At 22.2% G+C, this 23,740-nt stretch overlaps 1 protein-coding gene across 7 annotated transcripts in view; it reads right to left on the reverse strand.

Moving 5' to 3' along the window:
• The window catches only part of LOC122505651 (centromere-associated protein E-like), a 35,627-nt gene that overhangs the window by 7,962 nt on the left and 3,925 nt on the right, over nucleotides 1–23,740 (reverse strand). For all 7 annotated transcript variants that reach the window (XR_006301931.1, XM_043617420.1, XM_043617418.1 and 4 more), the window contains exons 4-16: nucleotides 21,909–22,057; nucleotides 20,861–20,918; nucleotides 20,552–20,728; nucleotides 20,294–20,459; nucleotides 19,717–19,911; nucleotides 19,071–19,151; nucleotides 18,789–18,899; nucleotides 18,437–18,543; nucleotides 18,045–18,171; nucleotides 16,274–16,362; nucleotides 10,078–10,338; nucleotides 6,825–7,798; nucleotides 5,360–5,652 (exon numbers count right to left, since the gene is read on the reverse strand). Coding sequence is in view for 6 of the 7 variants with exons in the window: in XM_043617420.1 (XP_043473355.1) it covers nucleotides 5,360–5,652; nucleotides 6,825–7,798; nucleotides 10,078–10,338; nucleotides 16,274–16,362; nucleotides 18,045–18,171; nucleotides 18,437–18,543; nucleotides 18,789–18,899; nucleotides 19,071–19,151; nucleotides 19,717–19,911; nucleotides 20,294–20,459; nucleotides 20,552–20,728; nucleotides 20,861–20,918; nucleotides 21,909–22,057 (2,788 nt within the window). In the remaining variant the exon portion in view is untranslated. The remainder of the gene's footprint in view (nucleotides 1–5,359; nucleotides 5,653–6,824; nucleotides 7,799–10,077; nucleotides 10,339–16,273; nucleotides 16,363–18,044; nucleotides 18,172–18,436; nucleotides 18,544–18,788; nucleotides 18,900–19,070; nucleotides 19,152–19,716; nucleotides 19,912–20,293; nucleotides 20,460–20,551; nucleotides 20,729–20,860; nucleotides 20,919–21,908; nucleotides 22,058–23,740) is intronic.

Below are 23,740 nucleotides of genomic sequence, written 5' to 3' on the forward strand. Positions count from 1 at the left end.
TCGTCGCAGAAATTAAATTTATTTTCAATAAAATTTCTCAAAAGAATTCAATTTTTTTTAATATAATGTTAATAAAATCTTATTCATATAAATTCAATTATTTTGGAAAATTAAATTTGCACAGTTTTGTTATTCAATGGTGAATTTTGAAAAAATTGAAACTAAAATGAGAAAAAAAGAAGAGTCGAAATTGCTCCAAGAAAATAAGTGGAAAAAAGTCGTCTTTCTTAAAAATAGTCGAAAAAAAGTCAAAAAAGTAATAAATTATCCGAGAAGAGAAAAAGAAAAGAAAAGAAAATAAATAAAACTCGTGGAGTTTATTTATTTTCAAAGGTCAGGGTTTTTTGTATCAATAAATTGATTAGAGTAGTTTTTATCGCCCTTCTGAATGCTAATACAATATGAAAGATAGTTACAAATGATAGAACGAGTTTAAAACGATAAGGACACTACTACCGTTAACTACTGTAATTTCGCTATTGACCTTCACTCTACTAATCGAGTAACTTTAAGAGTATTGCCGAAACGTCGAGATTCTAATATTTATTTATTTAGAGTATTTAGACATTGTTTTGCATTGAAACAAATTTTTTACTTTTTCTACTTTTAAAATAGAAATTAAATGACAAAAAAGTAAATTTGATTTTATAGTCCATAAAACGAAAATTTATTATAATAATTAATTTATTTGCGTTCGAAAGGAAAATATTATTTTTCGCATCAGAATAAAACGGACAGTGACTGAACGTTTGACTTTTGCCGCACTTCGATATAATATTTATTCACAGATCTAAAGAACAGACATTGACGGAAGAAACTGTCTCTAAACGTAAGAAAAATATTCATTTCAATAATTTTCCATTTATTTTATCAAAATTTATTGACAGGTGAGAAAATAATCAAGAAAAAAAGCAGTGACGAATAAATTGAAAAATAAACAAGCTAAAATTATCATTTCAAACGTATTTTCTTTCCCTAAAGACAAAAAATCTTTCTATTCCTTTCTTTTATTTCCATTTTTGATAAAAAAAAAAAATAATTTCGATTTTTCTGAAATAAATTTCTTTTCTTAAATAAATTAAATTTTTCGTTTGTAAATAAAATCAAATGCGAATAAATTGAGAAAAAGTTCGTAGCTCAATGATTTCAATTAACGGCAATTTTTCTCAAATTCTCAGATAAATGTTTAAATATCATTTAGCGGGGAAGTTAGAAATTCTCAAAAGACTTTAAAACTCTGTCATATTTAAAATTAGAAATTCTAGGAATCGTTAAATGTTGGAAAATTTGAAAAAGGGGTTCGTTAACTATCAAAGAGGTACTTTAAATAAAAGTGAAATAGAAACTTGAAAATAAACTAGACACGGAATATTCCCGGCAAAAGACGATGATCACTTTCGGCAAATTTTTTAAAATTTAATACCACATTTCTCAAGCTAGTAAAAATAATTTCAAATAATTTATTTGCTTCTAATCTAAATTTAATTCAATTTTTATCAATTTAATTTATTTTTTTTCTCAATTTCACTTTCAATTGCAATTTCAATTTTATTTACAATTTGAATTTGAATTTAAATTTAAATTTGAATTTGAATTTAAATTTAAATTTAAATTTGAATTTGAATTTAAATTTAAATTTAAATTTGAATTTGAATTTGAATTTAAATTTGAATTTATATTGAATAGCAAATAATTGAAAACGATTTTTCCCAATTCTCCAAAAGCGGACGGCCTTTGAATCGAGGGATATAAGGAGTCATGAGAGAAGCTGTGTAAAATAATGATCTATTTAAGGCTACTAGACTCTATAGACACGACCTTGCCTCGGGCTTTTCGATTAATTGTAATTATCTCGTAAGTTGCGACCACTACAGGTGCCATTAAGAAAATGAAAAAAAAAACTGGAAGAAGAAAAAAACGAAAGAATGCAAATAAAAAAGGATGATCTCGTTCTTAATAACTTCCGAAGGTTCCTAAAACTACTTTTTACTTTCATAACTACTTTTTGAAATCTTTACTCTCAATAAAAAAAAATTCTTAAATAAATAAAAAAAATTCTCTCACACTTGAAAGTCACTCATAAATAAAAAATGATAGTTTCAAAATGAATAATATTAATGTTCACTTTTGAATCTCTTATTTTTACATACATTTATATCGCTCAAGGAAGAAGAGATTAAATTAAATTCAAAAAAAAATTCCAAATTGTCAGATTCTTTCAAAAATGAATTTTTCATCATGGAAATAATGCAATTTAGAAAAAATAAACAAATATTGCGACACATGGATTGACATTCAAATTTCAAATACAACTCTCGCGTAACATCCTAGGAAATTTTAGTGAACGTTGACCTAATTTCAGGTTCAAGATTTGAATTTAAGTAACAAAAATGTTACGAAAAAAAAAATTTTCTAAATCAAATTTTTGATTTCCAAAAACGAAGTTGAAAAAAAATTGATTTAAGCATTTGGACTTAATTTTTCTTTTTCAGAATTTTCACTTTTAATAGAATTTTTCATTAATTGAATTTAAATTAAATTGAAATTCTATATTTTTATATTAATTACTTATTAGGCAAATTACAAATTTTTTTTATTTTAAAATATCAAATTTAATTTCTGAATAATTTCAGAATAAAAATTTTAAAAATTTACTTTTTAAGTAATTGTAACAAAATTTCCATAAAATTCCTGATAAAAATTCAATTATTATTTTTATAAGTAATAAATTTCTTCAGAAAAATTCAATTATTTTCAAAAAATTTAATATATTATTTCGTCACAAGATTCAATAATTTTCATAAATAATAAAATTCCTCAGCAAAAATTAAATTATTTTCAAAAATTTTAATAAAATTCTTCCTGAGAATTCAATTACTTTCGAAAATTTAAATAAAATTGGTCGCAAGAATTCAATTATTTTCAATACAATTTTAATTCAATTTCTCGAAAGAATTTTAATTTTCTTTAAAGCAATTAAATTATTGTCACAAAATTTTAATAAAATTCTTGGCAAGAAATTAATTTTTTTAATAAACAAAAAATTTTCCTTAAGGAATTCAATTGTTTTCAAAAAATTTAATAAAATTCGTCGCAAGAATTCAAATATTTTCGTAAATAATGAAATTCTTTGCAAGAATTGAATTATTTTCATAAATAATAAAATTCTTTTTCGGAAATAAATTATTTTTAAAGATTTGAATAAAATTCGTCACAACAACGATAATTAATATAGATTAGAAGAATATTAAATTAGTCGAATTTCTAAATTCCAGAATTTCTATTTCTAGAGCAGATCAAAGCCTCGATCAGAGCTGAATTATTTGATTGCTAGGAAAATATTAATGATCGTTCGCAACGAAAACGAAAAGTTAGTCTCTCAAGTACGAAGCAATAGACGCTGACTCGTTTAATCACAATTCTTAATTATCTCTGATCGGTGTCAATTGTTTCAGATCCATATTCTGTATCTCCTCACAAATCAACGTCTTGATCAGAAAAAAGCCAGTCACTTGTGAATACAAATTGAACCGCGCACGTAATTAAAAAACTAAATGAAAATTAAAAGGAAAGAAAACTAGAAACAAATTAAAAACAAAATTAAATATTAGAAAATTAGAGAAAAAATATTCAAATATTTTAATTTTTCAAAAGTATTCTTTTTTGTATTTGTATTTCAATTTGTATTTTTATTTAAATCAATGAATTCTCAAAGAACTTGCTGAAAATTATTTAAAATTATATTGAATTAAAATCAAATATTAATTAAAAATTCTGGAAAATAAATGAATTTTCGTAGAGTTATAAGAGAAATTTTTAAAGACAATAAAATTTTAAAAATCTCAATAATTCTGTTTTTTGAAAAATTTGATTTTTTTTAAATAAGTTGAATATTCAAATTGAATAGTCGAATTTTCAAATTAAGTGACAATTATTCGAATAATAGAAAATTCGTAAAATTTAACTGAAAATAATTGAAGTTAAGATCTATTTTAATTGAACTTTTTTTTTGAATGATTGAATTTTCAAAACTATTAACAACAATTAATTTAAAAATTATTTTTAGTAAAAAATTCTAGAAAATAATTGATTTTAAAAAAAAGATTTTTAGTCAAAATGTTTAGAAAATAATTGATTTTAAAAAAAAGATTTTTAGTCAAAATGTTTAGAAAATAATTGAATTGTGTATCTCGAAAAGAATTTTTGAGGGAAATTAATAAAATTAATTGAATTAGAAAAGATTTTTAGTTAAAAATTTTAGAATTTAAATTTTAGTTTAAAATCTCTAGAAAATAATTGAATTAAAAAGAATTTTAGTTAAAAATTCTAGAAAATGATTGAATTTGAAAAGAATTTCTTACAAAAAATCTTTTTTTAAATCAATAATTTTCTAAAATTTTTAAATTAGCTAAATAAGATTTAGAAAATAATTGATTTAAAAATTTTTAGTTAAAAATTCTACAAAATAATTGATTAAAGAAGTTTTTTAAGTTAAAAATTCTAAAAAATAATAGAATTGTAAATTTCGAAAAGGAATTCAGTTGAAAATTCAAAAAATTAACTGAATTAGGAAAGAAATTCAATTAAAAATTCAAAAAAATAATTGAATTAGAAAAAAATTTTAGTTAAAAATTCTAGAAAATTAATTTAATTAGGCAAGAAATTTAGTTAAAAATTCTAGAAAATAATTAAATTAAAAAAGTTTTTAAGTTAAAAGTTCTAGAAAATAATTGACTTAAAAAAGTTTTTTAAGTTAAAAATTCTAGAAAATAATTAATTTGTGAATTTCGAAAAGATTTTTGGAAAAAAATTAATAAAATTAATTGAATTGGGAAAGAGAATTCTAGAAAAATTCTAGAAAATAATTGAATTTTGAATTTCGAAAAGAATTTTGGGGAAAAATTAATAAAATTATTTTAATTGGAAAAGATTTTTAGTTGGAACTTTTGGAAATCAAATTTCAGTTAAAAATTCCATAAAATAATTGAATTTGAAAAGAAATTCAGAAAAAATTCTAGAAAATAATTTTTGATTAGAAAAGAATTTTCATTACAAATTCTAAAAAATAATTGGTTTAAAAAAGTATTTAAGTTAAAATTTTAGAAAATAATTGATTTAAAAAAAGATTTTTAGTTATAAATTCTAGAAAATAATTGAATTTTCGGAGAAATTGCAAAAAATTGTAAAAAATTCAAGAAAATCTTTTGGTAAGAATAGAGAAAAAAAATTAAGAATATGAAAGAATCGAAAGAGCACCCAAAACAAAAAGAAGCAAATAATATTACAAATTGTTAATAATAAAATGAAAAAATCGTAAAGGCATAAAATAAAAATTTTTGCAACGAAAAGTTTGACTCACTTGTCTATCATGATTTTCCTTCTCTTCTTCACTCTCATGCTTTGCGTCCTTTGAGGGAGACTCGTGATGTAATTGATGGAATTTAGCGATGTCAGAATCAGAATCACTGACAGCGACTTGTCGATCATTTTTCGAATTAATTCGATCGCACTCACTGTCCGAACTATCCTCAGCGCTTGACATCGCGGTTACTACTGACGGTGTAATTTTGTTCACAATCTCATTTCCAGATTTAACGGCCCCACTATTATCGCCATTAGCGCTACACTCTTTGGCCATCGGATGAGAAATCCCTTAAAAAATTAAGAAACAATAATAAACAATTTATGAATATTACTGCAAAAGAAAAAGAAAATTATTACTCTTTAGTAACTTTTTTCACTGGAATAAAATTTACTGTTAAGTCAATTTATATCTTCAATTGTATTTTGAGACTGAAATAATATTCAATAGAAAATTTAATAGAAAATAGAAAAAAATAACAAATTTTCCGACCTAATAAATATTTAATAGAAAATAGAGAAATAAAAAAAATGTAAATTTTTCCGACTTAATAAAATTTTTCAGAAGAATTCAATTTTTTCGTTAAAATTCAATTATTTTCAAAAATTTAAATAAAATTTGGTGGAAGAATTCAATTATTTTCATAAATATTATAATTCCTTTGAAAATTACAAGTATTTTCAAAAATTTTAATAAAATTCGTCGCAAGAATTGAATTATTTCCATGATACAATTTTAATTCAATTTCTTGAGACAATTTTAATTTTCATCGAAACAATTAAATTATTGTCACAAAATTTAAATAAAATTCTTGACAATTAATTGATTTTTTTAATATAAAAAAAATTCTTCTGAGGAATTTAATTATTTTCAAAAATTTTAATAATATTTGACGCAAGAATTGATATATTTTCATAAGTTATAAATTTCTTCAAAAAAATACAATTATTTTAAAATATTTCGTTGCAAGAATTCAATTCCTTTCATAAATTATAAAATCCTTTGGAAAAGTTCAATTATTTTTAATTTTAATAATTTTTCAGTTTTAATGAAGTTACAAGAAATTTTAATTTTTTCATAAATATTAAAATTCCTTTGCAAAATTTAATTATTTTTAGAAATTTAAATTCAATTTCTCGAAAGAAATTTAAGTTTTCTTCGAAGCAAATTAAAATATTGACACAAAATTTTATTAAAATTCTTGACAAGAATTAAATTATTTTTTAAAATAATAAAATTCTTCTCCTGAATTCAATTATTTTTAAAGATTTGAATAAAATTCGTCCCAAGAATTGAAATGTTTTCGTAAATAATAAAATTTTTTGGAGGATAGAAGAAAAAATAGAGAAAAAATAGAAATAGAAAAAGAAAAAATAGAGAAATAAAAAAAAGAGATATTGAAAATATAATAAAATTTAGAGAGAAACAAAGAAAAGAGAAATAGAAAATATATTTTAGTTACCAATTCTATTTTCGATATTCGTTTTTTCTTCATTGTTCGTTGTAACAGGCACGAAGGAATTGTCCACATTTGCAACATTATTCTCCAGCGAATGCAAATAAGGATTAGAAATTTGATATCCCTGAACGGAAACTGTAGAGAAATTAAAATTATCCTTTAACTTGGAATCTTTTTCTAAAATTTCCTCATTTTTTCCAATAATTTCCGAATTATTTTCCTTGAACTGATTTATTGCGACACTTCCCGAATTTACATTCGTAATCGAATCCAAATTTTCCCTAAATTTTCCACTTTCCACATTTGTTGATTGAATCATTTTTCTCTCACTCGTACTATTATTTTCGAAAAATTCCAAATTCAATTCTTTCGCAACATCCAGAGAAATCTTCGGTTGGAAAATTAATTTCGAAGGAGCGAGAATAATGGAGCCCGCTACTGTCTTTGGTCTCTCAATTCTTTCCAATTCTGAATTATCGTCAAATTGGCAAAGAAGTTTATCAGGCGATGCAGAATCAGAAGATTCGGAACTATTCACAATTGAACGATATGTATTCAATTGAGAATTGATTATTTGATTATTTGTATTTTTTCCCACTTGAATCCGATTTTCCATTTTTCCTTCATTTAGAGAGTCGTCGATGTCAAATGGACTTTTAAAGACGGATAATTTTCTTTTTGGAATTGGCTTCAAATTTAAAGTTGGAGTAATACAGTAAGTTGTGTCTATTTTTTTATTCGCTTGTTCCTCCTCTTGAAATTTGGGAAATATTTCAACTGTTGAAATATTTGTTGATGGCTGCGTTGTTATCTGGGACAAGGGATTAAAGTTTTTCATTCTATTAATTTCTGGTGCGTCCCCCTTTGACATTACGCAATCAAATTCGGCATTTTCTTTCGTAACTGACAATTCTCTGGGAATTATTAAATCAGGACTCGGAGTCGGTGGTCTTGTGTTTGTGTAGATGCACTTATGCCTATGAAAGTAAATAAATAAATATTAGGGAATTCATTTCTATTTTCGAAATTTCGGACAAATTTGGCTTAGAATTATGGATTGATTATTTAATTATTATTCCAATTATTTAATTAATAATTATTAAATTATTCAGAAATGCACTAAAAGCAACTGTTCCAAATAAATTAATTTCAATTCTAAATTTTTGCCAAAATTCAATTACTCTCTAAATTTTAATTTCAAATTCTTAAAAAATACAATTCTGTTTAACAATAATATTCAAAAATAAAAAAATTAAATTCTTTTAAATGCAAAATTTATTTTAATTTTTAACAAACTTTCCAAATAATTGAAAATTTTATTTAATATTCAATTAAATTCAAGTATATTTTATTTATTTAATATTCAATTATTATCTAGAATTTTAACTGAAATTCATTTTTAAATCAATTCTTCATAGAAATTTCAATGAGAATTCAATTATTTAGAAACGAAAACAAATAATTTAATGAATATTGAATATTTCTTAACTTCTTAAACAAACAAAAATTTCTTAAACAAATAATTGAATTTTTCCAAGGGATTTTATAATTTATGAAAAAAATTGAATTCTTGCGAAGAAATTTTTAAAAATTTTATTAAGAAATTTATAACTTATGAAAATAATTCAATTCTTGTTTCAAATTTTATTAAAATTTTTGTAAAATAATTGAATTCCTCTAAAGAATGTTATTATTTATTAAAAAAAAAATCATTTTATGTTAAGAATTTTATTAAAATTTTGTGACAATAATTTAATTGCTTTGTAGAAAATTAAAATTCTTTCGAGAAATTTAATTTAAATTTCTAACAATAATTGAATTCCTTCCAAGAATTTTAATATTTATGAAAAAATTTGAATTTTGAGAAATTTTATTAAAATTGTAGAAAATAATTAAATTTTTTCAAAGAATTATATTAAAATTTTTGAAAGTAATTTAATTTCAGCAGGGAATTTTATTGCTTTTGAAAATAATTGAATTCTTCTAATAAATTTTGTTATTTATGAAAATATTTGAATTTTGCAAAGAATTTGAATAAAATTCCTAAAAATAATTGAATTTTTGTGAACAATTTTGTTATTTATGAAGATAATTGAATTCTTTCAAAGAATTTGGTTAAAATTTTTGAAACAATAAAATTGCTTAAAAGAATTTTTTTATTTACAAAAAATAATTTATTTTTTCTGAAGAATTTTATTGAAATCTTTCAAAATAATTGATTTTATGAAATAAATTAAATTTTTGCGAAGAATTTTATAAAATTTTATTTAAATTTATTAAATTTTATTTAAATTTATTAAATTTTATTTAAATAATTAAAAATCTCCTATGACTTTTATTATTTTTGAAAATAATTCAATTCTTGAAAAGAATTTTATAAAAATGTTTTTAAATAATTGATGTTTTTCGAGAAATGTTATAAAAATTGTATTTTAAATAAATAAATTCTTGGAACAATTATTTTATTAATTGTGAAATAATTGAATTATTTCGAGGAATTCGGACAAAATTGTTTTGAAAATAATTCAATTCCTCTGAAGCATTTTTCTATTTATTAAAATAATTCAATTCTTCTTAATAATTTTTTATTTACTATTATAATTGAATTCTTGCTAAAACTTTTATTAAAATTTTTGAAAATAATTAAATTTTTCCAATTATTAATTATATTCAATTCTAACAGGAAATTTTATTAAAATTTTTGAAAGTAATTGAATTCCTTAGAATAATTTTATTATTTATATAAAAATTCATTTTTTGACAAAAATTTTCTTGAAAATTTTGTGACAGTAATTTAATTGCTTTGAAGAAAATTAAAATTCTTTCTAGAAATTAAATTAAAATTGTATAGAAAAGAATTAAATTCTTGCTACGAATTTTATTTAAATTTTTAACAATTGAATTTTTTCGAAGAATTTGGTCTTTTATAAAAATAATTGAATTCTTGTTGCGAATTTTATTTAAATTTTTTACCATAATTGAATTTTTGAAAAGAATTTTATAATTTATGAAAATAGTAGAATTCTTGCGAAAAATTTGATTTAAATTTTCGAAAATAATTGAATTTTCCCAAGGGATTTTATTATTTATTATGGAAATAATTTAAAGCAGTGGAAATTCTTGAGAAAAATAGAAAAAAGTAGCTTTTAGTGACTAAAATCTAAAAAATTCCAAATAGTAGCAAATTGTTTGAAAAAATACTAAATACTAGGTTTGAGTAAATAATTTCGATGCCTAATTAAAAAAAAAAAATTACTTGTGATTCTTTGTGGAGAAGATTTCTTCTTGTAGACTCGATTCCTCATCAACAGTTTCTTTAATAATTTGATCCAGCGCTTCAACAATCGGTTTGATAACAGAGTCCTCCTGCACTTGAATTTGAGACGACTTTTTTTCAATATTTAAATTTTCAGCTCCTGACAAACAGCCATTGCCTTTTTCAGATTCTGGATTTATTTCAGAGAGCGAAGTCATCGATGATTCTGACAAAGCTAAGGATTCGTTTTCAATAGAGCCGCTGAAAAAAAAAGAATTTACAATTATCACTTTTTAATTTCGAACAAAATACCAAACAAATTCTAAAAGTTTGTAAATCTAAAATTTTGTATAGAAAAATAATTTCCCATCAATTTTTTGAAGTAACAACTGAAAAATGTTGAACAAAAATAAAAAAAAAGAGGGAAAAAATTCTGGTTGAATAAAATTCTTGTCTTTTGTTAAAAAAATTATTCTTTCTTTTGCCATAAATCAAAGACAAACAAGCAAAATTTGTCGACAGGGGTAAAAAAAAGTAAATTGTTCAATACACTTGAACAATGGCGTTTAGAGTGATTTATAGGAACGATAAACCTTTCTCGAGATTGGAATGGGTCAGAAGGTCGTATGTAACTCTGGTTAATCCAGTATTATGTATAAATGCAACGAAAGGTGAATTGGACTCGGAACACCTACAATGTCGAGCACTAACCAGATTCTTGTGTAATCAGATTTAAACACTTAGCAATTCGCCTCTATCACTCTAACGGGTGTTTCTCTCAATAATCTGGACCATCCACTTAATATTAATTCCTAAAATTCAAAATTACAATAATTACAACGATAAAATTAAAATATACTCACAAATTTTCAATTTCGATAAAAAAAAATTCCAATTCAGATCTCACTTCAAATTTTTGCAACTCCGACAAATCTTCAAATTTTGAAAAGAAAATAAAGAAAATTCATTTCGTCACCGAAAAGTAATTTCCGATTTTTTCCAAATTAGACAAGAATAAATTAATTAAATTCACCAAAATAATGAAATTGGTAATTGATAATTGATAAAATTAAATAAATTAACAAAATTGACGAAACGAATGATAATAAAGAAATGAATTTAATTTTTACAAAAAAAAAGGAACGAAAATTCAACTTTGGAATATTTTTAAACGAGTGGATTTGGAGGAGGACGAAGATGATCGCAGTCAAAGTGATTCGAAGAAACTAAAAACGTCTATATTTTCTAATCGTGTCCCAGACCTTCATTCCTAATTGCATAAGCAATCAATGGTGCAGATGCCGGTATAACTAATTAGAAACTATGACGTTGATATTAATTTAACAATCAATCGAACAAATCTATCAGTCAATTAAAAGTTCAATATTTCAAGAAAAATATTCATTTGTTTACTGAAAAAACATTGTGTGTGTTTATTATTTTAATCGAAAAAAATTTATCACCACAATTAAAGTTTAAATAGCCATTAGACTTTTTTTTTAATTACACTCTAAATTAATTAATTAAAATTATTAAAAATAAATGAAAATTTTTTTTTTTTGGAAAAATTTTCATTAAAATTGTAATTAAAATTAATTGAATTCCTAACAAAAATTTTATAACTAATAAAAATAATTGAATTAAAATTTTTGAAAATAATATGATTCTTTTCAGGAAATTAACTAAAATGAAATTTATTGAATTCTTCTAAACAATTATATCAAAATTTTTGAAAATAATTGAATTTCTCAGAAGAATTTTTTTAATTTAAAAAAATTATTTTCTTGCCAAAAATTTTATTAAAATTTTATGATAAAAATGTAATTGAATTCTTGTAATGAATTTTATTAAAATTTTCGAAAATAAATGAATTTTTCAAAGGAATTTTATTATTTATAAAAATTATTGAATTTTTGTGGCGAAGTTTATTAACATTTTTGATAATAATTGAATTTTTGAAAAGAATTTTATAACTTACGAAAATAATTTTCTTCTTGTGAAAAATTTTATTAAAGTTTTTGAAAATAATTAAATTTTTCCAAGGTATTTTATTGTTTATAAAAACAATTGAATTTTTGCAACGAAATTTACTAAAATTTTTGAAAATAATTGAATTTTTGAGAAGAATTTAATTTAAATTTTTTGATAATAATTGCATTTTTCCAAAGCATTTTATTGTTTATGAAAATAATTGAATTTTTGAGACGAAATTTATTAAAATTATTGAAAATAATTGAATTTTTTTGAAGAAATTTCAAAATTACGATTTATAAAAATAATTGAATTGTTGGGACAAATTTTATTACAATTTTTTAAAATAATTGAATCTTTCCAAGGCATTTTATCGTTTTTGAAAATAATTGAATTTTTACGACGAAATTGATTAAAATTTTTGAAAACAATTGAATTTGTTTGAAGAAATTTACGACTTATGAAAATAATTGAATTCTTGGTGCAAATTTTATTAAAATTGTTGAAAATATTTGAATTGTTTTAAAAAATTTCATTAAAATTTAAAAATGGTTTAAGCAAAAAGCAAATTAATTAAAAAATAATTCTTTTAGTGCTATAATTAATAATAGTAAAACGTAAATAATGAAAAAAAATAATAATAAATACACAGTGATATTTTTTGTAAAATAAAATTTAATTTCGAAATCAATTAAAAATGTTCCTGCAAAAAAGAAAAATTCTTTGTCTTCGGTCTCAAAACCAATAATATAATGTAATTTATGTAAATAAAAGTTTTTTTGCACCTTTTGAATTTGCATATTGTCACTGGAGAATGATTTATAGTAGAAAAATAAGCGTCGTTCTAATTATTAATTTTCAATTATTAAGGACGTAGCTATAAATTTTCTTTTTCAATTTAATTGTTGATATAAATCTTTTTCAAAAACAATATATTTTAATGAATCGCGATTAATAAATAAATTTCAATTATTTTTTTTCGAAAAATAATTTTTATAAGATTTACCTCTGATTTAAAATTCTAATTTTCTTTTTTTTTAAAAAAAAGAAAACGCATTTTATAAATCAGAGTCGTGTGTGATTTAAGGGATTTAATTTTTTGCTCATTGATGTTAATTAAAACGTTTATCAATAATTTATCTGGACATGTTTTGTATTTTAATTTTTTTTACTCTCGCAAAGTGAATGCAAACCGATTAAAATTTTTTTTAATTACCTTATTATTATTATTATTATTATTAATATTATTCATATTACATACTTTTAATATTTTTGATTTTATTTTTAATTATTTATTAAATAATTTAATTTTTTGTGATATGATCTCTAACGGAGATTTTTCATTATTTAATTTTTTTATTTATATAAACTCTGATTCTATTTTTTCACGGATAATTTAATTATAATATTGACATTTTAGTAGATATTTAACTATATTTTTTACTTATTTAGTTTATATTTAATTATATTTTTTAGTTATTTAGTTTATATTTTTTTAACCTTTAGTATAATTTAAATAAATAAATTTCGTAAATTTGAAAAAATAAATCAATAAACTAATGGCAATTTAAATCGTTAATTTAAAAAAAAATAGAAATTAATAACAATAATTTAAAATTTTGAAAAATTGTGTAAATTAATTAAATTTAAAATACTTCCTCTATGAGGAAGTAAAATTGAAAAAAAATCGTCAAAAAAAATTTTTATTGAAAGTAATATTTCCTTTTTGTTAAAACCATTTTTTTTCGCAATAATCTTGTAATAAAAACGCGTAAATTCTTCTAAAATAAATAATATTCAGGCTTTTTTATAACAAAATAATTTATAGAAATTAATTATTTTATAGAAATTTTTATCAAAACTTTTATCTAAACGTTTATGAAATTTTTTCAATTCTTTAAAAAAGTATTTCCTATAGCAATTAAATTGAATTTTAATTGACAGATAATGAATCCGTTAATTCGGTTGAAAAAAAAATTGTTTAGAAAGAAAGGGCAAAATAATTGCTTTATATCTCACGCACTAAAAAAAGCGACGAACACGTGAGGCTGACAGCACAAAATCGAACGTGTGCAGTTCGAGTGCCATCAGCCGACTGAAAATTTTCAGACATCATATTCCTTCTCGCAAAGCAACGAGTGGATGTTTCCAGTGACTGAGGAACGTAAATACACAAGACTCTCTCAAGTACAAGTTCACTTATATACGTAAATAAAAATGTATGAAATTCACACTTTTTTTAATTCTCTTCTACGGACAAAATCACATATTCAAATTCGAGGAATATAAAGGAGTCTGCAACAAACAATATTTATTTAATTTCCTTCTCAAACACACATACGATGAATATTCAAAACAATTGTCTTATTTCGTCCGAAGAAATGAGACGTAAACATTTTTTTTTCTTTAATTAAATAAATATTTTTTCGCGATTGAGTAAAAATTAAAAATTGCGAATTAAAAGTTAAAAATACTTAAAATCAAAAACAAAAAGTAAATTAAAAAAATTAATTAAACAGAACAAAATAAACAATAATTGCATTTATATTAATTGAATAGAAATTAAGTAGAAATAAATCGAAATTAAATGGAAATTAAGTAGAAATTAAGCAGAAATTAAATAGAAATTAAGTAGAAATAAATAGAAATTAAATTGAATTGAGTAGAAATAAATCGAAATTAAATATAAATTCAGTAGAAATTAAGCAGAAATTAAGTAGAAATAAATAGAAATTAAATTGAATTAAATAGAAATTAAATGGAATTAAATAGAAATTAAGTAGAAATAAATAGAAATTAAATAGAATTAAATAAAAATTGAGTAGAAATAGATAGAAATTAAACAGAATTAAATAGAAATTAAAGAGAGAAACGCGAAAAAAACAATAAAAACTGAGAAATTCGAATAATAATTAAACATGAATCGAATAGAAAAAAAATTGATCAAAATAGTGAATGTGATGAAGTGGAATTATTTTTAAGATGTGGCGCGCAGCTGCTGGATTAAAAAACAAAAGGGAAAAAAGCGCAAAGTAGGAACCAGACGAGAGACGGAAGAACGAAAGTAGTGAGAGGCAGGAAAGTACAATAAATATAGGGCAAGGTCCTAAAGTGGTCCATGCGATATTACCAAATCGACTGTTCAAAAATTTCCTCTCAATTTTTTTCAATAAACAAAATTTTTCTTAATCAAACGAATAATCTTTTAAAATTCAAATAGAAAAAATTTCTTTGCGAAACTGCAAAAGTTTTCCAAGATAATTTCAAGAATTATAATTCTACAAACAATTTTCTTTTTAAATACTTTGAATTTGAAAAACTTTTGGGAAATTCTATGAAACAGATATTGAAAATAATTTAATTTCGTAAATTTTTTTGAAAATAATTGAATCGTTCCAGAGAATTTTATTCAAAATTTTTATTTCAAATTAATTTCGAAATTTTTTTTTGATTTCAACTATTTGCGAATTTAAATTAGTGCAAATTTTTCAGAAAGAAAAGAAAAAAGTAGCTTTTTAGAGACACGAATCTAAAAAATTATCCAAATAGTATCAATTCGTATAAAACGTAAAGTAAATAGTATATTTTAGCAAAGTTTCTAAACACTTTACAAACAATGTGCATATTTACATTAAATTAAAAAGCTAACTTTTAAGCCAATTTAATAAACCCTTTTCGAGGCCAAGAGAACGAGACAATTTTATCGACATTTTTCAATTTCCAATCTAATTTCAAAAATTAAAGAAATTTTCAAGAGAGCAAAAAGAAAAAAATTCTTCTTTTACTGAAAAAAAAGAATTTTAATAAATTTAAACAAATTGAAAAAGAGAATTTCAAATTTTGAACAAATTGAAAAAGAAAGAAATTGAAAAAATGGAAAGTATAAATTCCATTTTTCGAGAGAGTTTAATATCACAAGAGTGACAAGAAAATAATATGAATAAAAAAAGGAAAATTAATAATAAAGTAAAATTTAATTCATTAACACTTGAGGAGGAAATAAATTTTAAAAAGGGAAAGAAGGTCGTGTCATTTTGATCGGGGCAATGCCCAAGGACATTTTATCAACAAGTGCATCGTCCACATTTCTATTTTTGCTAAAAAAAATGAAAAAGGCACTTGTGACCTTAAACCAGATTCTTTTATGCGGCTTTACGCGAGAGAGCGACATTGCGTTAACTGTGCAGTTTTAATTTAATTTAGAGAGTGCATATATGTGACTTACGAAAATTGCCGATGAACTTTTGGAACCTCGATGTCAACTTGAAGGCAAGAATCTCTCGTTTTACTCTTTTTGACGACTCGCTCTTTCACCTGCAATTATCAAAAATACGATATTAATTTATTAAATTTACTATTATTTATAGAAAATGATTTATTTTATTTAAGTAAAATATTTTTAATATTCATTATTTAAGAGAATTCTTAGCAAAAATTCAATTATTTTCATTAATAATATAACATTCTTTGGAAGAATTCAATTATTTTCAAAAATTTAAATAAAACTTTCCCAAGAATTCAAATATTTTAGTAATTAAAAAAATTCTTCAGAGGAATTCAATTATTTTCAAAATTTTTAATAAAACTTTTCCCGAGAATTCAATTATTTTAGTAAATAAAAAAATTCTTCAGAGGAATTCAATTATTTTCAAAATTTTAATAAAATTCGCTAAAAGAATTCAATTATTTTCATAAATATTAAAATTTCTTGTAAAAATTCAATTATTTTCTAAAATTTTAGTAAAACTTTTTCCAAGAATTCAATTATTTTAGTAAATAAAAAAATTCTTCAAAGGAATTCAATTATTTTAGTAAATAAAAAAATTCTTCAAAGGAATTCAATTATTTTCTAAAATTTTAGTAAAACCTTTCCCAAGAATTCAATTATTTTAGTAAAAAAAAATTCTTTAGAGGAATTCAATTATTTTGATAATTAAAAAAATTCTTCAGAGGAATTTAATTATTTTCAAAAATTTTAATAAAACTTTTTCCGAGAATTCAATTATTTTAGTAAATAAAAAAATTCTTTAGAGGAATTCAATTATTTTTAAAATTTTAATAAAATTTGTAGCAAGAATTCAATTATTTTCATAAATAATAAAATTTCTCGAAGAAATTCAATTATTCTCTAATTTGTTGATAGAATTCTTTTTGAATTTTAACGAAAAAAAAATAGTAGAATTGTTTTCATTGAAGTTTTTGAAAGTACAAATTCAGAAAAAAAATGAATAAAAAACAAATTTTTTATTGCACATATGTTATTTCCGTCTTTGATGTTTAAAAGAAACTTTCCTGAACTGTCACCTCTCAATTTCTAAACTTTCAATCTCCAAACCTTTCGTAACATTTTTCCTTTATAAAAGAGAGGTCAAAAATCTATCTAAAGTTTTGATCTTATCTTTTGTCATGAAGATATTTCATTATCTTGACGATCATCGTTCACTAAATTATTCTCAACAAAAAATCCACGTGTCAAGGTAAAAAGTTTAAATATTTTTGTAATTTATATTTTCGATAAATAATCGAATATTAAAATTTGCCTTTTCAATAAATAATCGATTATTGAATTTTAAAATTTTCAATAAATAAACGACTATTGAAAATAAATCTCAAAAATCGAATTAAATTAAATTAATTAGATTTTTAATTTACAAAAGTTAAATAAATTAATAAAGAAAAGTGTGAGAAAAAATAGAAAACGAAAATAATTGATAAAAAACTGAAAATACTTATTCGAATAATTAAGGGGAAAAATATTTTTCCTGCTTTATATCAAATGGAAAAATTCGATTTTATATTTGGATGGAAAAAAAAGAGAATTTCGCGTTTGGAATGACAAAATAGCCTTGGAGATTTTTACATCGCACTCGACTTTCTGACGTCAAAAAGCAAAATGCATTTTCTGCTGATTACTCAAATTTTTGTCTCGGACAAAAATATGTATTCAAATTTATTATTTATAAATGATAAGGGTGGGGAAATTTTCCACTACTCACCAAATTCATCAAGACTGCGACTTCCTGTTTCAGAATTGACAATTTCGGGATATTGAAGTTTTCATTCTCCAAATTTAAAATGGGAACGTAAGGCCTTTCTCCATCCACCGACAATTCTTGAATAAAGCTGCAAATAATTATGAAATAAATTAATAAATTTATATTAATTTAATGTCTACAAATAATAATTAAATAAATAAATAACAGATAGATAACAAAATAAATAGCAAAATAAAAAATAAATACCAAAATAAATAAATAAAAATAACAAAGAATTAAAATCAATTAAATTAATTAAAAATAAATATAAAAAAGTATAAATAAAAAATAGACTGCGAATAATATTTGTTTAAATATTTGAATAAAATAAAAAGTGCGTGTTAAGAACAAACTTTTCAATCTGTTCAGAAAAAGTGCTCAATTCCTCGTTGCACAAACCCAATTCTTCCTCCAGTTCGGCGATCTTTGAATCGTTTTTTGCACGTTCTGGCGAAAAACCCTGAAACATAAGACGCTTTATATTTCTCTCACGTTCGACCTTCGTGTTCAAGTAACTTAATTTTTATTTTAAAAATTCATATTTTTATCGAAATCTCGATTTTAATTTAATATATTATGTTTAAATTAATTAACGAAAGTAAAAAATGCTTAACTGTCTAGATTGAAAATACGATTAAAAGTGTAAATAGAAATAAAAAATTTAAAGTAAAATTCAAAATATTTGATTATAAAATGGAACTTTACGGAAGCTTTTAATTCGGCGTATAAAGATCTGCGTGGAGAAACTTTTGTCGCTGTATAGGGAGTACTGTGCATGTAAGAATTGATGTAACCAATTGGCGGCGTCATGGATAACTGTGAAAAAAGTATTTTTAAGAGTTAATTTAATATTGAATCAAATTAAATTAAATAAAATCAAATAAAATCAAATAAAATCAAATAATAAATCAAATAATAAATAAAATAAAATACAATTTATGAGTAAATAAATAAATAAATATTTAAGAGCAATAAATTGTAGTTTACCTGTCCCGATCCACTATTGTTACTCTTCATCTGCAGCTCTAAATTCTGATTCAATAATTCTTGATTCTTTTCTCGTAAATACTGGAAAAATTAATATTTATTTTTAGACTTGAAAATTCAAAAAAATTCCAACTAAATTAAAATATTTCAAGCAAACATTTCAATTTTTTTAAACAATTTTTAATTAATAGGATATTTATAGCCCTCAGATTTTTCATTAAAATTTTCGAGAATTCAATTATTTTCAAACTTTGCAATTAAAATTCTTCAAAAGTTGTTCCTCAAAAATTGTGATAAAATACTTGAAAAAAATCAATTATTATTTTTTAATTAAATTTAACAAAATTTCAATTATTCAAAATTTGTTTAATTCGAAAATTAAAATTCGAAAACTTTGAAAATTTAATTAGAAAAATGATTCAAAAAATAATTTTTAAAAGATTTGTCTATAGTTATACTTTTCACACTATAAAAATCGAAATAATTTGCAGTTTATACTAAAAAAAGTATTTTATTGCAATATTTGGAAGAAAAATCGAAAAAGTGGTAATTTTTGAAGTCGCAGTTTTTGAAAATAGTGAAAAAAAGTCGAAAAAGTTATAAATTATCCGAGGCCTAGTTTCATAATCAGAAAAATGAAATTTACTTGAACTGAAGTTTCATAGTTCTCTCGACAGTTGACGTGTGAATCTTCCAATTCGACGATTGTGTCTTTCAACGAGTCGCATTCTACGCATTTATCGTTGAAGGCTTTTTCACATTCATCATATTGTTTTTGAAATTTCTTTTTCTCTTGTAAAATATGTGCAACTTGATTCTTTAGGGCATTTATACTTTCATTCTGAAAAAAAGAAAAAATCATATTTAAATAAAGAATTCGTTTTTCCTAACATTTTAATAATTTTATTAATTTTTTTTATTAATCAAACATTAGGAATTAAGAAAAAGGAAAATTTTAATAGAAAAATAAAAACGATAGAGAAATAAAATTGAAATAAAAAGTCGAATTAAAATTGAAATAAAATTGAAATAAAGTCGAATTAAAATTGAAATAAAATTGAAATAAAGTCGAATTAAAATTGAAATAAATGTGAAATAAAGTCGAATTAAAATTGAAATAAAATCGAATTAAAATTGAAATAAATTTGAAATAAAATCGAATTAAAATTGAAATAAAGACGAATTAAAATTGAAATAATTATTTTTTATTTTTATTTACTCACGTGCTTTTGAAGGGATTCGAGTTCATTTTTCAAAATTGCATTTTCTTTGAGAGTCTTTTGCAATTCCAGCTTGCTACATTTTTCCCGTTCTTCAGCCTCGCTGAGAAGCTCCTTCTGCTCATCGAGTTCCTTTTGTAGATTTTTGTTTTTAATTGTCAGTGATTCTCTTTAGAAAAAAATCAACTATTTAAGTTCTGACATATTATTTTTAATATTTCAATTATAGTGAATTTGAATAAAAAATTACAAAATACTTACAATTTACGATTAATGGAATTAATTTGCTTATGTTGAGTAATGTTAACATCCTCAATACGAAGAATCTCTTCTCTGAGAGACGCATTCTCCTCATCAAACTTTCGAATTCGCAGTCGCAAATCAATCGCTGCATCATATCCCATTTCAATTTCCGAATTTGCGCTTCTGTCTGTTAAACTAATATTAAATTGTTTAATAATAAAATAAATAATAAAATTCAATTAAGTTCAAAAATTGTTCTTTTTAGTATAAAAGTGGAGAAAAATGTTAATTATGACAATTAAAATTTGGATAAAATTGAATTTTTACCCTCGAGTGCTATTGCTGTCTGGACTGTAACTCGAGACGTTGACAACATTGATAAACGCTGAAAATACAGGAAAACAATGGTTAATTGTAGAAAAAATTATAATTACGATAAATGCAATAAGGCGAATTTCAAAGTTATTTATGTACGCAACTGATATTTAGAAATACAATACAATATTGTTGATAAAGAAAGAGACAATTTTTGCTGAATTGGAAAATTCCAATAGTAAAAAATATATAATAATTAATGTTTCCATTTGTTAATGTAATGAAATTATGACCGAAATTTTTTATGAAATGAAAACGACATTTTCGTGAAATAAAAAAAGTTACAAGGGAAATTTCTTACAAAATAGAAAAAAAAATTCTAAAAGACAATTTTTGTGAAATAAAAAAGTTGCAAAGGAAATTTTCTACAAAATAGAAAAAAAATTGTTAAAAACAATTTTTGTAAAAAAAAGATGCAAGGGAAATTTTGTGTGAAATAAAAAAAATTAGAAAAGTACTTTTCTATGAAGTAGAATAAAATAGAAAAAAAAATTTTTGTGAAATGAAAAAATTAGAAAAGAAAGTTTTTGTGAACTGAAAAAATTGTAAAAGAAATTTTTCGAGAAATAAAAAAAAAGTATAAAATTTTCCCAAAAAAACATAAATTCAACTTAAATATTATTTATATAATTTGAATTGAAAGCAAAATAGACAAATAACAATGAATAAATGTAAATTTCAGTGTTTTGTTCGGACATAATGTTTAAAAGTGAAATAAAAGAAAAAAAAAGGTAAAAAAAGAAGTTGTTTCCGAGAACCAACAGAAGTTTATCTGACACACTAGCTTTTCAAGTAGAAAAGGACAATAATAATCGGAGAGATGTTTTACATTTCAGTAGAGACTGAAATTCTCTGCCAGACAAACAAAATAAATTGTGTGCACGGCGCGCAGAAGAATTTTTTGAAAGAACTTAAAAATTTTCTATTAGAAAAGAAACTAAAAATTATTTTAACGAAGAAATTTGGAAATTAAAGAAAATAATTTAAAAATTAATCTCACGTAATGAAGACTGACGAACTGGACTTATTTCCTTTTCACTGTCGATTTCGTTTGGAATACTTTTTGATTCTTCACCAGATGAAATTGAATCTTTCATTAAATCATCACTGTGCCACTCGGATACGTAACGATACATATTCTCTTTATTTCTGAAAAAAAATTAAAAAACTCATTTTATTCATATTCTGTAATTATATTTGTATAATAAATATTACTTTTTATTAGTAAGTAATATAATAAATAATAAATTAATAAAAAATAATATAGGTATTACTGTTTATTTTGCAATGATGTGAAAAAAAATGATTTACGCAAAAATTGAAAACTGCAATTGCAAAGTTAAATTTTTTTTCCCGATTTTTGCGTAAATCATTTTTTTTAATTACTTCAAATTAATTCAATTTATTTCAATTAGTTCGAAAAGTTGACAATAATTAAATTCTATTTCTCGAGGGATAAAAAAATTATTTCTCGATAGATTTATTATTAAAAAAAAAGATTAGAGGCAAAATCTACTTTCAAGTTCAAGTATAGAATATTTAAAATTTTTTTTATAAATATCAATATACGTTTCAAACGAAACTCGATAATATTCACAAGTTATATAATGAGAAGTCGGTGAAATGAAAATAAGTAGAGTAAGTAGCAATAACGTAACAAACTAGAATTAAAATAATTGTTTTTTTTTTCTTCAAAAACATTACTTTTCCTCATTTTTTTTTATGCAGTGAACGTTATTATTTTATGCGTCAATGGACTTTTGCTTTGTTTTCGAATTAAAAATTCCACATTAAAGGAAAAAAAATACTAAATCTGATAAATTCCAAATAATGAAAAAATAAATTCGAAAATCGAATTTCTATTTAGAAAATTAGGAAATTAATTACTAATTTAATAAAAAAGGATTCAAAAATAAAATTTCTATTAAGAAAATTAATTAAGAAATGAATTAATTATCAATGACTATAATTATTAATTTAACAAAAAAATGTATTCAAAAATGGAATTTCTATTTAGAAGATTAATTATTAACCACTCATTCATTTCTTATTAATTGATAACAAAAAATTTCATTTTGAGAAAGAGATCTGTCAATCGAAACCGAAAATCTATTGAAAATGTCCTGGGATTAATTTTAGAAAATTAAAAAATTAACAGACTTTACAAAATTCTCTTTTCGTTCAAAAACAAAAGTGAAAAAAAATTGACAACATTTCTGCAAGTTCATAATTTTAAACAATTCTTTAGAAGACTGAATAAAATTGGATAATTTAATTGTTAGTTTTTCTTTCTCGTCACGAAGATTATCGTGACGAGACAGAAAAAATAACAATTAAATTATCCATTTCAATAATAAATTTCCATTTCCATTTAAAATATTGAAAAAGATTCATAAATAGTTTCAATATTCATAATTTCCAATAGATTTGTAGAAATAGTTTCAATATTCAAAATTTGAAAACGATTTACAGAAATAGTTTTAATATTCAAAATTTGAATTCGATTTACAGAAATACTTTCAAAATTTGAAATCGTTTTACAGAAATAGTTTCAAAACTTGAAATAGATTTACAGAAACAGTTTCAATATTCAGAATTTGAAATAAATTTACAGAAATAGTTTCAATATTCAAAATTTGAAATTGATAATTATTGAAATTAAATAATTTATAAACATCTAAATAAATGTCAATGAACAAATTTTCGAGCACCCTGTATATTAACCACCTGTTCTGCCTCGAGTGAGTGGCAATATCAGTCTAATCACAAAATATAAGCGCTGCATTCACAAAATAGTCACACACACGAAAAAAAACGAACAATGACAATATT

This window comes from Leptopilina heterotoma, unplaced genomic scaffold (genome assembly GCF_015476425.1).
Source record: "Leptopilina heterotoma isolate Lh14 unplaced genomic scaffold, ASM1547642v1 Lhet_361, whole genome shotgun sequence".
Lineage (NCBI taxonomy): Eukaryota > Metazoa > Arthropoda > Insecta > Hymenoptera > Figitidae > Leptopilina > Leptopilina heterotoma.